General features: G+C 39.8%; 1 protein-coding gene across 4 annotated transcripts in view; it reads left to right on the forward strand.

Moving 5' to 3' along the window:
- Positions 1–15,631, forward strand: part of SFXN1 (sideroflexin 1) — a 47,854-nt gene extending 32,223 nt beyond the window's left edge. For 2 of the 4 annotated variants that reach the window (XM_032260392.1, XM_032260391.1), the window contains exons 8-11: positions 1,880–1,929; positions 7,827–7,876; positions 8,289–8,336; positions 12,816–13,253. In XM_032260392.1, coding sequence (XP_032116283.1) covers positions 1,880–1,929; positions 7,827–7,876; positions 8,289–8,336; positions 12,816–12,912 — 245 coding nt within the window. In that variant the 3' untranslated portion in view covers positions 12,913–13,253. Of the gene's footprint in view, positions 1–1,879; positions 1,930–7,826; positions 7,877–8,288; positions 8,337–12,815 lie in introns of all 4 variants that reach the window. The other 2 variants (XM_032260390.1, XM_032260389.1) reach the window with 2 other exon arrangements.
- Positions 15,632–15,842: the final 211 nt, after the last annotated feature.

Below are 15,842 nucleotides of genomic sequence, written 5' to 3' on the forward strand. Positions count from 1 at the left end.
AACTACTCATTAGCAGGCAAGGAAGAGCAGGCAACAAAAGTTGAAGAAAAGTACATGAAGGAAAACTTTGAGGAACATTATATTCACATTCCAGCAAACTGAGGAAAAACTGCTATTATCTGATTTAACACAGGAGTGTCCTGGTGCCCTGTCTGAGGCCAGTGTGTTCTGTAGGCGTGGCTGCACAGCCACAGTCCTGAAACCTAAGCAAAGCATCCCCTGAGTCCAGGACCAGCACGCTTGTCACTAACCTAAGAGGAGGCGACGGAGGCCACCCCGGCATGCCTGCTGAGCCCTGATTGCCAGATTTGCTGAAATCAAGGTTGCAGCTCCAGCGTCTGCCCTAGATCTGTTTTGTTGTTGTTATTGTTGTTGAGACAGGATATTGCGCTGTCCCCCGGGCTGGAGTGCAGTGCTGTGATCATGGCTTACTGCAGCCTCAACTGGGGCTACAGGCACCCGCCACCACACCCAGCTAATTTATATATTTTTTATAGAAACAAGGTTTTGGCATGTTGCCCAACTGGTCTAGAATTCCTGGGGTCAAATGATCCGCCCACCTCGGCCTCCCAAAATGCTGGGTTTACAGTTGTGAGCCACCACGTCCAGCCCTGGGTTTGCATTTGATTGTGGCCTTTTTTGTTTTGAATTCCCTTACTCTTCTTAAGAGGTCAGCAAGCCCAGCCCGACACATCCATTCCTAGTGATTTTAAACACTATTTAGTCTCCAGAGAAGAAATATAATCTTTCTGTCCTAGTGAAATGTATAAGAGTAATTGACACATTGAAGTAGTGGATATGACAGTTTAGTCTGATAAAAGTTGTCAGAAAATAAATGAATGCTGCCTACCACATACCCAAAGTTTTACATGCATTATTGTATCTAATCATCAGGATCAGTTTAATACAATTTCCCTCATTTTATAGAAGAAGAAAACAGAAAACTGAGGCTCAGAGAAGTGAGGTAACTTTTCCAGGGTCACACAGCTAGCAAGTGGCCTAGCCCAGCAATCCCAAACCTTTTTGGCACCTGGGACCCATTTCACGGAAGACAGTTTTTCCATGGACCAGGGGTCGGGGGATGGTTTCGAGATGATTCAAGCACATTAAATTTATTGTGTATTTAGTTCTATTATTACATTGTAATAGATAATGAAATAATTATACAGCTCACCATCATGTAGAGTCAGTAGGAGCCCTGATTTTGTTTTCCTGCAGCTAGACGGTCCCGTCTGGGGGTGATGGGAGACAGTGACAGATCATCAGCCACTAGAGTCTCACACAGAGGGCACAACTTAGATCCCTTGCGTGTGCAGTTCACAATGGGGTCCGGGGTCCTGTGATCTGACAGGAGGCAGAGCTCAGGCATAATGTGAGCAATGGGGAGCGGCTGTAAATAGAGATAAAGCTTCACTCACTTGCCCGCTGCTCACCTCCTGCTGTGCAGTCCAGTTCCTAACAGGCTATGGACTCGTACCAGGCCATGGCCGGCCCAGGGGTTGGGGACCCTGGTGTAGCCTGTACTGAAGCAGTTTCTGTCTGACTCCAGGCGGGATTCTTTACAGCATCCTCCCTGCCTTGTGCACTTTATTTTATTTTTATTTTTGCCTATTGAAACTTAAACTTCCTTTCAGGATTATAAAATTTTCTGGCTGGCAGTGGATATAATATTACTTTTCAAAAATTTTGAAAAGGGGAACAGTTTTTAATTTAATGAATTCAGATGTAATAATTCAAAGAATTACTATAAATTGTTTTTACTGTGACAGTGTGGAAATAGCCTAAAAGTGACAGAAGCTGTCAAATGGTTGAAAAAAAGTTTTTTAAGCTGAAAATTGACATTAAATAAAGATGTAAGTGGCTCTATCTTTATTTCCAGCCATCCCTCCATTCATCATGAACACTTTGGAAAAGAAAGCCTTTTTGAAGGTAAGCCGTGGTTCTTTTGTCATTTTCTCAACCCTCTTTATTTCTTTTCATTTTCAAACTTTACAGTTTATTTCCAACCTAAACAGTAAAGCAATTGAAGGTCAGTTTCTCCTGAGCACTTATGTAAATAAAAAGATGTTCCCAGGAACATTTTATTTCTAATCTCAGATATTTGAAAAAGCTTTTTGCAAATAAAGACTGCTTCTATTGAAAGGTTATAAATCAGTTATACACACAGTGATTTATTGGATGCCTGGCTGGGTAAAATGAAGAGATGATGTGAATTTGGAAGGATACGTGTGCAAGTCAGCAGTCATCCTCTCAGGAATGAAAAGGTAATTTGGAGTAGCAGCTTCATGGGGTCCCAGTTTGGGAACAGTCACCACAGTTTCTCTCATCTCTCAGTGACAGACACTGAACAGAAGACACAGTTGGGCATGTTGCATAAGTTTCTTGCTGTGACAGATGGAAATTTCTGTAGATATACCCTGGCATTTTCTCATGCGAAGGAGCTGGCAAATGATAAAAGCAGTTAGCCCCATCTTAGCCCACAATTGCTACATTGTTCCAGGCTGTTACACAATGATAAGATGAATAACTATTGTGTTCTCCCCACTTTCATCTTAATTTGTGTTTTTTTAGCTTTGCCTGATATTGTACCCTTTGATCATCATTTGGAAGTGTACAGCCTCGCCTTCTCTCCCCACAGAAGCCCTCTGCCTACCCCACTCCCCACATGGAAGGGCCCACTGGTTTCAGAACCCCCATGTGCAGGCCCAGATTGACGATCAGGACAGCTCATGGCTCAGCCGTGGCACCTCACTGGCTACAAGGGGGCTCAGTTGTAGCTGTACTCCTTCAGACCTCAATGAAAGATACTGCTCTGAAAATGTAATGGCTAAATACTTTTAAGGCACCCATACATACCTACCATTTCCAAGTTCACGGTTGCTGGTGTATGTCTATGTTGCCTTTCACCCATGTATACAGGACCATAGGACAGAAATGATAGTATAGTCATTGCTAAAATATACACAGAGGCAGCTTACATTAAAATCCCTACTTTTCCATGTTCGAAACACTTTCACATTCCATTGTGAAGGCCGGCTTCACCATGCCCCTTCTACAAAGGCAGAAGAGGTCACTTCCTTGGCAGTTCATCATGCCCATGCGGTGGTGTTTGCCATGGTTGGCCTTCCCCTTTTCCCACTGCTCCAGGGCCAGGTGTGCCTCCTCTGCAAGGATGTGCTTATCTGGGCTCTTACCTTAGAAATGACCAGACTCCTCCGCAAACATGAAACTAATTGAACATTCTGAGCTTTTTTAAACGGTGATGTTTGGGGAGCATTCTGCATGACTCATCCATCCCCCCACGCCTTATCTCTCCCCAAGTGGAGAGCTGGAAAAAACAGCATCAGCTGTGGGCAGGTGACTCACGGAAATTTTTGCAGTAAACCAGAAAGTTCACTGCCTAAAATCTAGTGCTTGAACAGTTTTCTTGAAGAATAGTTCCTGTTGTCTCTTTAAACTTGGGTCATTCTTGATGGCACTTTCATTGGGAGTGAAATTGATATGGTTTGGGTCCTGTCTAGTTCTTATTCCTTAAGTTCTAATTCTTTTGTATTCCCTTTTATAAAAGAGGACTGCTGCATCTACTCAGTAGGCGTTCAGAACTGCTAATTGAATGGGAATTTAGCATCTACTTGTTCATTCATATGTTTTTTCAGCAGCCCTTTGCTGAAATCTTGTTTATGCCAAGCAGTGTGGTAGACACTAGAATCCCAGAAAAAGGATATGACCCCTGCTCTCAGGGATCATGTAGCATGATATGGGGAAGAGGGACAAGACAAATTGTTAAAATGCACAGTGTTTAAAGTTTGGGACACAGAGGGAACACACAGGAGGTATCTTACCCAACAAGTGTAGTTGAGCCAAGACTTCTTTGAAGAGGACTGGCCAAGGGCCACATGCTCTACAAAAGCTCAGCAAGTACACAGAGCATGAATTGTGGGAGATTTATGGATGGTTAGGTTGGCTGGGATATAAGCAATGTGTAAGAAACTGACTACACTATATATAAAAATTAGCTCTCAGTGGTTCATAGAATCTAAATGTAAAAGTCTACAACTATACACTTCCAGAAGAAAATACAATAGAACACTAGGGCTAGGCAAAGACTTATTAGACTCAACATGGAAAGCATAGTCCATAAAATAAAAATTGATAAATTGGACTTTATCAGAATTTTAAAATTCTGTTCTTCAACACTATACAGAAAATGAAAAGAGAAGAAACAGCATGGGAAAAACTGTTTACAAGGCATGTATGTGATAAAGGACTTGTGTCCAGAATACATAAAGGACCCACAATACTTAAGTTGGGCAAAAGGTTTGAACAGACACTATACCAAATACATACAGATATCAAATAAGTACCTAAAAAATTCTCAATATCTTTAGTCATTGGGAAATCTAAATTAAAACTACATTAGCTGCCACTAAACACCTATTAAAATATCAGAAACTGAAAAGATTGACCATAGCAAATGTTGGCAAGGAAACGGAGGAACTGAAACCCTCACCGCCGCTGGTGAGAATTAATGTGGTACAGTCACGTGAGAAAACAGTTAGGTAGTTTCTTACAAAGTTAAACATATGCTGCCCTATGATCCAGCCATTTCCTTGCTAGTTATTTACCTAGGAAAAATAGAAGCCCATGTTCATAAAGGACAAATGTTTATAGCAGCTGTATTTGTAATACCCCAAAACTAGAAACAACTCAAATGCTCAACAACAGGAAAATGGATAAACACCTTGTGAATATCCATACAAGGGAAAGTTAACTCCGCAATAAAAAGTAACCAACTAGGGCTGCATACAACATGAATGAGTCTCAAAGTAATTGCATAAAAGAGTAGATACTGTATATCGAATCCTAGAAAATGTAAACTGATATATAGTGACAGGAAGATGAGAGGTAGCCATATAATGGGGTGCAGGGTTTACAGAAGAGGGAGGAACTGCAAAGGGCTACAAGGAACAAAGAAAACATTCAGGGTGGTGAATATTTTCATTATTTTGATCGTGGTGATGGCTTCACAGCTACATATATATGTCAGAACTTATACATTTTAAATATGTGCATTAAATAAATGTGTGTCATTTAATGTGTATAAATAACTTATAGACATTATAATTTGTGTATACACATTTATAATTTCATTCACTTGCCCACTACGTATTATAATTACACATGTATATACACATTTATAATTTAATGCGTATAAAGAACTTATATGTGCATTAAATAAATGTGTGTCATTTAATGTGTATGTCAATAAAGCTATTAGAGGCCAGGCATGGTGGCTCACGCCTGTAATCCCAGCACTTTGGGAGGCTGAGGCGGGCAGATCACGAGGTCAGGAGTTCAAGATTAGGCTAACCAACATGGTGAAACCCTTTCTCTATACAAATACAAAAATTATCTGGGTATGGTGGTGTGCTCCTGTAGTCCCAGCTACTCAGGAAGCTGAGGCAGGAGAATCACTTGAACCCAGGAGGCAGAAATTGCAGTGAGCCAAGATCACGCCATTGTACTCCAGCCTGGGTGATACAGCAAGACTCCGTCTCGAAAAAAAAAATAAATAAAATAAAAAATAAAGTAAAACTATTAGAAAAAGATAATTGGGGGAGAAAGAATTTAGAGTAACTTTTGAGCTCTTTACTTCATTGAATATGTTTTTATATATATTTATATATGAATATAGATTCGTATTTATATATTATATATATGACATATTTTTTAAAGATATATATATATATGTGTTTTAAACATATAATTACTCTCTTTAATTCATTTGGACTTTTCATCTAAACATCCTCTGTTTGCACAGTTCTGTTAGGTAAGATATGTCCCTACCACAAGAAATTTTGCAAATATCGAGTGAAACACCAAACATCCTTAGCTGACTAACGTATCAGACTTTTTAACTGAGAGATAGGGATGAATAAGGCAGGATGGAGTGCTGGGGTAGGAGCTGGAAGAAGAGAGGACGTCAGGTTGGGTTTTGCAGAATACTAAAATTGTCTAGGAGCCCTGTCTGTGCGAGGAACCTTTCCATCCAAACCCTCTGCATAAGCCACAGTCAGTACGTAGTTTGCACATGCCCACCTCCAAGGTGGCAGACAGCTGCTCACTTTTGGATAACAGTTTAGCTCAGTTTTCTGCAGACCAGAGTCCACTTAAAATGAGCAGGCTGTTGGCTGGGTGCGGTGTCTCACACCTATAATCCCAGCACTTCGGGAGGCTGAGGCAGGTGGATCACCTGTGTCAGGAATCTGAGACCAGCCTGGCCAACATGATGAAACCTCATTTCTACTAAAAATACCAAAATTAGCTGGGCATGGTGGTGGGCACCTGTAGTGCCAGCTACTTGGGAGGCTGAGGTAGGAGAATCAATTGAACCTGGGAGGCAGAGGTTGCAGTGAGCTGAGATTGTGCCACTGCACTCCAGTCTGGGCGACATAATGGACTCCATCACAAAAAATAATTTTTTTTTTTAAATGAGGCTGCTCTGACAGGGTCAGGTTTATCCATGCACCAGCTCTTGCTCAGTACTTCACTTGCCTTCTCATCACCAAGCCTGCCCAGCCCAGATGTCACCTGGCTAGGAAGTACTAGGGGAGTATTTAGCATCTCCTTATGATAATCGTTCGTCATCAAACAGAGACAGTTACCCAAGATACAGTGTTTTCCTTTCATTCTATCTTTTGTGGGGAGGGGCCCCTCTGTGTATCCTATGAGGATCAGTTTCCTTGATGCTGCTTCTCCCTTCCTCTCTAGTCCATCGCTTTCCACCCTTACGCTGATCCTCCTGATGAACCTTTTCTCCAGAGGAGTCTCTTTGGGGACCAGGGTACGCCTCCCATGCACATTGTCTTCTAACAGCTTGTGTTGACTCTTAACTAAGCTGGCTGATTTTATTACAACCAGCTCACACCTTGGTAGGAGTGATCTGTGTGGCCTTATATAACCATATATCTCATCACTCTTCATATTGTGTATTTAAGTACTACTCCTTTTTTAAAACTAAAAATCTAACAGCATTTATTCTCCAAAAGACCAACCAACTTGTTCATTTCCATTAAAAAAAAAAGTGTGACTAGCAAAAATGTTTTATGCCAGAAATAGTTTTAACCACACTGACAGCAACTAAAACCAAGAAAGACGAGGTGCAAAGTGGGGTGAGAGATGGTAAGCATTTGTTGGGTTTCTGATATGTTCCAGGCACCATACTAGGTGCTTTATGAATGTGATCTGGCATATCTTCATCCACACACTTTTAGGAAGCTGTTAATGATGCTCATTTTGCACCATAACAAGGGAACGGAAGCTTGGAGAGGCTAGGCTCTGTCTGCGCTTCCCTATTAGTGATGTTCCTTTTGCACCATAGCAAGGGAACGGAAGCTTGGAGAGGCTAGGCTCTGTCTGCGCTTCCCCACAATCAGGAACTAACCAGGAGGGCAGAGACTTGAGTTCAGGTTCATCTGTCTTCAGACCTTGACACCAGGCTATCCTACCTCCCCAGCCAGGGGATACATTACAATTAATTGACAGCTGTTTCCCCACCTCCAGTACATACCCAAGCAGTGCTCAGATTAAATGGGCAATAGGGGAAGAAATAGAAGCCACTTGATCTTTGCATGTGTGTTGATTTACAGATCAAAGAAGGCTACAGGAAGTTCGAATAACACCCTTGTTGCAGCGTTTCCCCCAAATTTCACTAACCACATTCTATCTGAATTTTGTAATGTGATGAGGTTCCTTACAGTTAATCAGACAAAATTGTCTCTAAGACTGTGTAAAAAGCATTCAAAGTCATTTATTTCTCAACACAGAGGTTCCCATGGATGAGCGCACCCATTCAAGTTGGGTTAGTTGGCTTCTGGTGAGTAGGAATTACTTTTTACATAATTAATTTCTTTTAAAAATATAAATACACAGTGTATGAAAAGTGAGTGGGTAATATGGGATACAAATTTTGAAACTGAGGCCATCTCAGAACGTCTGGAATATATGGCCCCCAATAATTAAATAGAAGTTAACTGTCTTTAGAGAAACCTACAACATGGGGGGCTATTTGTGTGATTCTTTTTTAAATTATCTCTGTGACTTTTTTTTTCATTATTTTGGCAATCCTAGGTAATAAAACTTACACCAACAGGACATATTTTTGTTAGACAACACAAAACATAATACTCTGAAGGAATAAGGGATTGTTATAAAAGTAAAATAGAAAAATAATCTGAAAAGCTAACAGTTTAAAACCGCCTGACTTTTTTTTGTATTTTTTTTTTAAGTTTGGTGTTTGCTACACCCCTGTGTTGTGCCCTGTTTCCTCAGAAAAGGTATGTATTTGTTATTCAGAATAATCATGAGTTTTAATCCTGAAAACCAGTTGGAAGGCACAGGTGCCACTATTCCATTTCACCAGCAGGGAAGTTGAGTGTCAAAAGATACTGAAGCCAGGGTCTCTAAAAGGAAGGGAGGGATAGAGGCAGAAATCAAACCCACATCTGTCTAATTTCAGATGGACCCTGTTCTTTTCTACTCCCTTCCATTAAATTTGAAAATGCTTGATTCTTTTGTGAGAATCAGACTAATTCTGGTACAAATTTGCTTTTATGAAAATTTAAAATATGGTCCAATCCACTGACAAATGCATCTGTCATCCAGATATAATAGGATGTAAGTTCCACCTCCAGGGACAGCAATTGTATGCACTTAGCTTAGGTGGTTGGTATATTTGCTTCCCTTCTTCCCACTTAGTTTTTTGCCTTAAAAGCTTTCTTGTGCATGCCTTTCATCACAAGCTGCCCTTGAATCCTGCCTTTGATGTGAGAACACAACTAACTGGCATTAAATCGGCGTTTTCTATGTCTGGGTCTCCAGCCTGCTCTTGGTGTGATGCCAACACACAAGCAGTGGCATTTTGTTGTCTGTTGTTTTCTGTAAGTGTTACCAGGCCCCTTGCCTTGGTAATAGCCTTTCCTTTGTGGACCAGTAGGTCCCAAACATGTGGTCTTTAATCCCCCCGCCTTGCAGAGTAGGTTTTGGATGAGGTGTTCTAGAGCTAAGGCTGTCAGATCCCTCTGCCTGACACAGAACTCCACCTTGTATCTGCTTTTCCACTCTGTCTCTGACCCTGCTGTTCTTTCATAGAAATTTAAATCTCATGGACAGGAGCTCTTCATCACCTTGGGGCCTACTCAGGAGCCCCCCCGCGAAGAGGGCAGGACTTTTAGAACTTGCTCTGGAAGCCTGATTCAGATGAATTTCCTCATCTCTAAACTGGAGTAATGATACCTGTTTAATTGTACAAACCCCAGAGTCTCAGGGCTCAACCTGAGAATGTTCATTTCTCTAGTATGTGGCTTATGAATACTGGTGGTCAGCAGCTCACCTTGACTCAGTGTTTTAGATTATTGAGCACATAAAATGCTGAGGGGGCGTACCTGATACCAAGGAAACACCTAAGAAATGTAGCTGTAATTATTTTCAGATTAAAGGATTTTAGATTTGAAAACCCACAGAGAAAGTTTCTACTTTGGCCTTGATTTTGTTGGAGTGCTGCAAGAAAAAAATATCGTCTGACATTTATTTTTTAGGATTCATTTAAACTCTAGGTGTAGAAAAGAAAAGCTTTCTGTAACTATTAGTGTTCTTAAGTCAAGGCTCTCAGAAAGTGTGTGGTTTTACCTTTGGGAAACCAATGACCTGTTTTACTCTATTTTAAAATAGCTGTTTTGCTCTTTATATGCTGTTTATATGTTTGGCTTCTTCAGGTCACTTGCTCCTCAATTTCATAGAGTAGGATTAATAATATTCCTTGGCTCATAACACATTATCCTCACCGATCCAAGCATGACCCTGTTTTGCTTATTTTGATTTTATTTATACTAATAATGTAATGAATATCCATGAATTCAGTGCCCAGTGAGGCAGGAGAATCACTTGAATCCAGGAGATGGAGGTTGTGGTGAGCCGAGATCGCACCACTGCACTCCAGACTGGGCAACACAGCAAGACTGTCTCAAAGAAAAATAAAAACAAAAAAATAAAAATAAAATACATATACATGACCAGTAAGTTACAGCTTATAGGCTCCTCCCAACCTGTGTCCCTGCCTCCCCTGTAGATTTAACCGCTATGCTGAATTTCGTGCTCTTGCATTTTATATATGTGTATATGTCTTTGGTTTATCTTCTTTGGAACTTTTTAGACAAGGATATCACCCTATCATAAGATATATAGTCTTCTAGTACTTATTCTTTTTATTCAGTATCAGAACTAAGATTCATCTACATTAGTGCATGCACCTGTAGTCCATTCATTGTTACTGTTGTATTACAGTGCATTTTATGAATGCACCACAGTTGCCCCTCTCCTATGCGAACAAGTGATGATGAAAACACACTTTATTAACATTTTTGAGAAGTAGCAAATGTGTTGCTTTGAGACATAGTTATAGCTTTAAATGTTTATATTATGAAGAGTAGCTGAAAATCAATATGCTAAATGTCCAACTTCAGTTTTAAAAAAAAGCACAAAAGGGTAAACATCAGAAAAGAAGGAAGGAAGCAGATAAGATCAGAAATGAATAAAATAAATAGAAAGAGTAGAGGATCAACAAAGTGAAAACTTGGCTCTTTGAAAATAGAAACAAAATAGACAATTGTCTGGTGAGACTAAGTAAAACAAAAAGAAAAGCTGGGCGTGGTGGTGCACACCTGTAATCCCAGCACTTTGGGAGACCAAAGCGGGCGGATCACGAGGTCAAGAAATCCAGACCATCCTGGCCAACATGATGAAACCCCATCTCTACTGAAAATACAAAAATGAGCTGGGTGTGGTGGCACACGCCTGTAATCCCAGCTACTCGGTAGGCTGAATCCAGAGAATCACTTGAACCCGGGAGGCAGAGATTGCAGTGAGCCGAGATTGTGCCACTGTACTCCAGCCTGGCAACAGAGAGAGACTCTGCCTCAAAAAAAAAAAAAAAGAAAAAGAAAAGAAAGGCACAAATAATATGAACGAAAAAGTGATTTAACTGTAGATTCAGCAGTGATTAAAAATAATATTATCAACATTACGTCAATAGATTTAAAAATAGGCAAAATAGACAAATTTCTGGAAATAATATTAGTAAAGCTGAAAAATTAGAAAGAATAGGCAAGACAGTCATTACGGAAGCTGAAGCAGCATTTAATCTTCCTGCTACAAAGCAAACACAAGAACCAGGTAGTTTTACAGGTAAGCTTTTCCCAACTGTCAAGAAACAGATCATTCCAATTTCAAACAAACTCTCCCAGAAGATAAAAAAGAGAATACTCCCCGTCATCCACTAAGGTTTGAATAACTTTAATTTCAACATCAGACTTGGGACTTTAACATACGTTAATAGTAATTACAGATACTTAGAGATCAATGGCAAAACAGAAGGACCAAGAGGCAGCATAGCAGGGCTTTTGGATCAAGAAAGGTCTGACTTCAACACTTCAGTTGTACCTCAGGTTTTAGAGTTTTCATAAGGATTGAAATGCATAATGTCTGGCCCAGAAAATGAGCAGTAAGTCATAGCCATTATCATTGCCGTCATCAATCTCATCATCATCATTTAAAATTACTAAAAGGCCCACTACATAAAAAAGAGTCATGGTGGGATGCTTTTCCTACCCTTTTTCTATATTTGTAATTTTTAAAATTTGCTTTGTACATTTTTAATATAAACTTATATTCTGACTTTTTTAACCTTACAGCCTATCGCATGTCAGCTATGTTAAATATCAATTTTTTAATAATTTTTTAGAGACAGGATCTCACTCTGTTGCTCAGGCTGGAGTGCAGTGGCACAGCCATAGCTCGCTGCAGCCTTGAACTCCTAGGCTCAAGCAGTCCTCCTGCCTCAGCCTCCCGAGTAGCTGGGGCCACAGACATCACCACCATGCCTGCCTTATTTTTTATTTTTATAGATACAAAATTTGGGTCTCACTGTGTTGCCCAAGCTGGTCTCAAACTCCTGGCCTCAGAAAATCCTCCTGTTTCAGCCACACAAAGCTCTGAGATGACAGGTGTGAGCCACTGCACCCAGCCCCAAATAATTTTTTTAAAACTAATTACATATCAAAATATTAGCAGTTTTTCTGGTAGCGGGTATTCTGGACAGTTTTTAAGCTTTTATTTAATGAGTATGCATTTCTCTTAAAGAATAAGCTTTACTATATATAAACCATAATACCTTCAAATACATTTTTAAGCACTTAAAGACTAACAATAGTTATCCCTCAGTGGGACTATAAATGTTTCGGGTTTTTTTGGGTTTTTTGTGTGTGTGCATTTTAGTATTTTCTAAAAGTTTTTTAATAAGCATGTATTATACAGTAAACAAAAGCACATTAATGTAGGCAAACTTTTAGTGTTATACATTTCACTGGCTGCATATCTTTTTTATCAATGGTGGGCATTGCAAATGATGGATACTGTTTTTCTTGGAAAGTGGCATGGCCACAAATGGTTTTCCTAACACCAGCAGAGTCTGAGAAAGTCATCACCATATACTCTTGCCAGCAATAAGAGATTTCAGCTTTTAAAAATATGAGAGGTAAAAAGTGTTGGGTGTTGGGTTCTTAAGATGCATTTCTTTCATTATGAGTGACAGTTTTCTGAAAGGAACATGATCTCATTTTCTAGCCGCATGAAGCCTTTCTAGAACAAGACCCTCTATACCAGTCCTGGGCTCTCCACACCTGTGCCTTCTTCCTGCTCTTTCTAGGTTCTGATTCTCACCTCTGCCTGTGTAATAACCTGTCATTTCTCCCTTATCCCAGTTCCATGTCTGTGACAAGCTTGGAGGCCGAGTTGCAAGCTAAGATCCAAGAGAGCCATCCTGAATTGCGACGTGTGTACTTTAATAAGGGATTGTAAAGGAGGGAAGGAAACCTCTGCAGCTCACTCTGCCATTGCAAAGCTGGTGTAGCCATGCTGGTGAGAAAAATCCTATTCAACCTGGGTTCTCCCAGTTAGAAAAACCTTTCAAAGACCCACATTAGCCTTTTAGAATAAAGCTGCTACTTTAACAGAGCACTTGGTGTGGGCCAAGCGTCTGACACCTGTTGACTCCCTTACATTGAATCATGTTAAGATTTATAGAAATACCTTCCTATAGCTTTTATAGTCATTGTTTTTCAAAGACAATATCCCAGCCCTCACCCAGGGTTTTAAAAAAGCACTGGTAGACATGGAATAGGTGCTCAGTATATGGTCAGTCAATGTTCTGGTGATTATCAATCAGTGAAAACAGAGTCTGTTTAAAATACCGAATTTTCATCTCACTTCCATTGCAAATCAACAAGAGAGCTCAGCAGTGAACTGGGAAAATACAAAAGCTCTGGGCTAACCTGTAAAAACTGGACCCGAAATATTAAAGGCAGTTTGCTTCTGGTTTGGGGACTGTGCTGGCCCAATGTCAATGATGAAGTTTTTGGATTTGTAGGGTAAAAGCTCCTTCACACCCCTTCCAAAAGTCAGTTACGGACCAGTGCAACATGCCTCCCCTGCTGGATAATTACATACATTCGGATTGTGAGTAGATTTCCTTGGTAGACTTTAATTTATTGTTTTATATTCTTATAAAGATGTTCATCTTACCTTGCAGTTATTCACTTTGTATTCAATTATTTACATCAAATAACTGAAATGTACAAATGTCAAGTTTTGGAAGTATACTCAATACCAGTGCTGTATGACTGGGCTGAATGTAGTTTGTTGTTTTTTTTTTTTTTTTTTCTATAAGAACTGAGACCATAGTTCCAGCTACCTACCTGTCTTTTCTTGTCATTCTTGTAGATCTCTTTGACTTTCAGAAAGACACAGTGATAATGTGTGTATGAATCAGTCACGGTGAATTTTACTTGAATATTGTATGTTACATTCCACCTCATTTGAAAATAATGAAACCATGTACCACTGTTTACATGATTTGTAGTGATTCCACAGATAATATATTTAATACAGCAGATTATGTTTCAAGTCTGTAGATGTTTAACGTCATATACAGTCGACCCTCTGTATCCATGAGCTGCAGCCCTGTGAATTCAACCAAGTTTGGATGGAAAATATTTTTTAAAAAGATACAAAATATATGTAACAATGAAAATTAATACAAATTTAAAAACCAATACAGTATAATAACTATTGACATAGTGCTTACATTGTATTAGGTGTTACAAGTAATCTAGAGATGATTTAAAGTATACAGGAGGATGTGCCTAGGTTATATGCAAATACTGCACCATTTTATATCAGGAACTTGAGCATCCGCAGATATTAGTATTGGAGAGCGGTCCTGGAACGATTCACCCATGGATATTGAGGGGCGACATTTCATGAAGTGATGAACTGTAGACCATTGTATTCAGAGATTGTAAGTGAAAAAAATATAAAAACTATTTAGTTTTGACAGATTTTTTTTTTTCTGACAATGTGACCAGATTGAATTTCCTCATAAAGAAAAAAATGGCGTGCCTTGTGTCTGTGTTTCTCTTTTCTCTGAAAGGATTAATAGATCTGAAGCTTTGGGCCACTCGCAGCCTTCCCTGATGCTGCCAGAATCTTCTCATTTCGATTTTCTGTCTTAAACCGTTTGAAGCAAAATGGCTTCCATGTGACATTCTGGCCTCGGACAGATTCTGTTGTCCTTGACGCGTCTCTTTAAAAAGTGGTAAAGCCTGAAATTCAGAGCAGATCTCCATGAGAGACTGAAGGGGCTCTTTTCATAAGAAGCCAAGGCACTTGCTGCCTGCCCGGGTGTTCCGCTCCTCTCAGAGTCCTCCCTGCCTGGTACACTGTAGCTCCATTTCAGAATGTTAACCTCCAGCGAAGAGCGAATGACTGGTTAGAAGACTGACAAACTAACCAAACTTTTACACACTCCAGTCATGTGTATTAAAGGTTATAAAAAGAGATGGCCGGGCTCGGTGGCTCACGCCTGTAATTCCAGCACTTTGGGAGGCTGAGGCGGGTGAATCACCTGAGGTAGGGAGTTCGAGACCAGCCTCACCAACATGGAGAAACCCCATCTCTACTAAAAAATTAGCCAGCCATGGTGGTGCATACCTGTAATCCCAGCTACTCAGGAGACTGAGGCAGGAGAATCGCTTGAACCCGGGAGGCAGAAGTTGCAGTGAGCTGAGATCGTGCCATTGCACTCCAGCCTGGGTGACAAGAGTGAAACTCTGTCTCAAAATAAAAAAAAAAAAAAGGTTTTAAAATAAAAAGGATGGTGGACATGGAGCTGCATCTTTTTAAACATTGTTTTTTGATGCTTCAGACTCTTAATGCTTTTATATAAAGCTATCAACTGTATCTGTTGATCATGGTTTATAACAAAGAACAAATAAACCAAGATTGGCAACCTTGCCAATCTTGTAGAAATACCTTTTCTGGAGGAAAAAATCCACATGAAATGCAATAAAGCTAAGTAGTCATTAATGTTTCTATTAACATGATATAAAGGATTATGATTGTTAAGTGTTTACTGACTGGCAGTTTTTATTTCAGTATTACTACAGTGTCTTGCCAGTGTTGGAGGCCATGTATTCTTTCAGTTCAACTGGATGAAATGTTAAATAAACTCAGAATGAAACTAAATTCTCTCTTTTATTTGTACATAAAGGATAAAGCAGTTTGTATGTTACAGTTGATGGTGCTTTTCATTCAAACTTAATACCTATAGTACCATCAGTAACTCCTAATGAAAAGATATTTTTGTATTATCCGTTTAACAGGAAATATATTTCTATTTTGGGCTACCAGTCTTCTACCTTTTTGAGCCTCATATACATAGAGGTACACCC

This window comes from Sapajus apella, unplaced genomic scaffold, assembly GCF_009761245.1.
Source record: "Sapajus apella isolate SASKATOON/1434 unplaced genomic scaffold, GSC_monkey_1.0 scaffold117, whole genome shotgun sequence".
Lineage (NCBI taxonomy): Eukaryota > Metazoa > Chordata > Mammalia > Primates > Cebidae > Sapajus > Sapajus apella.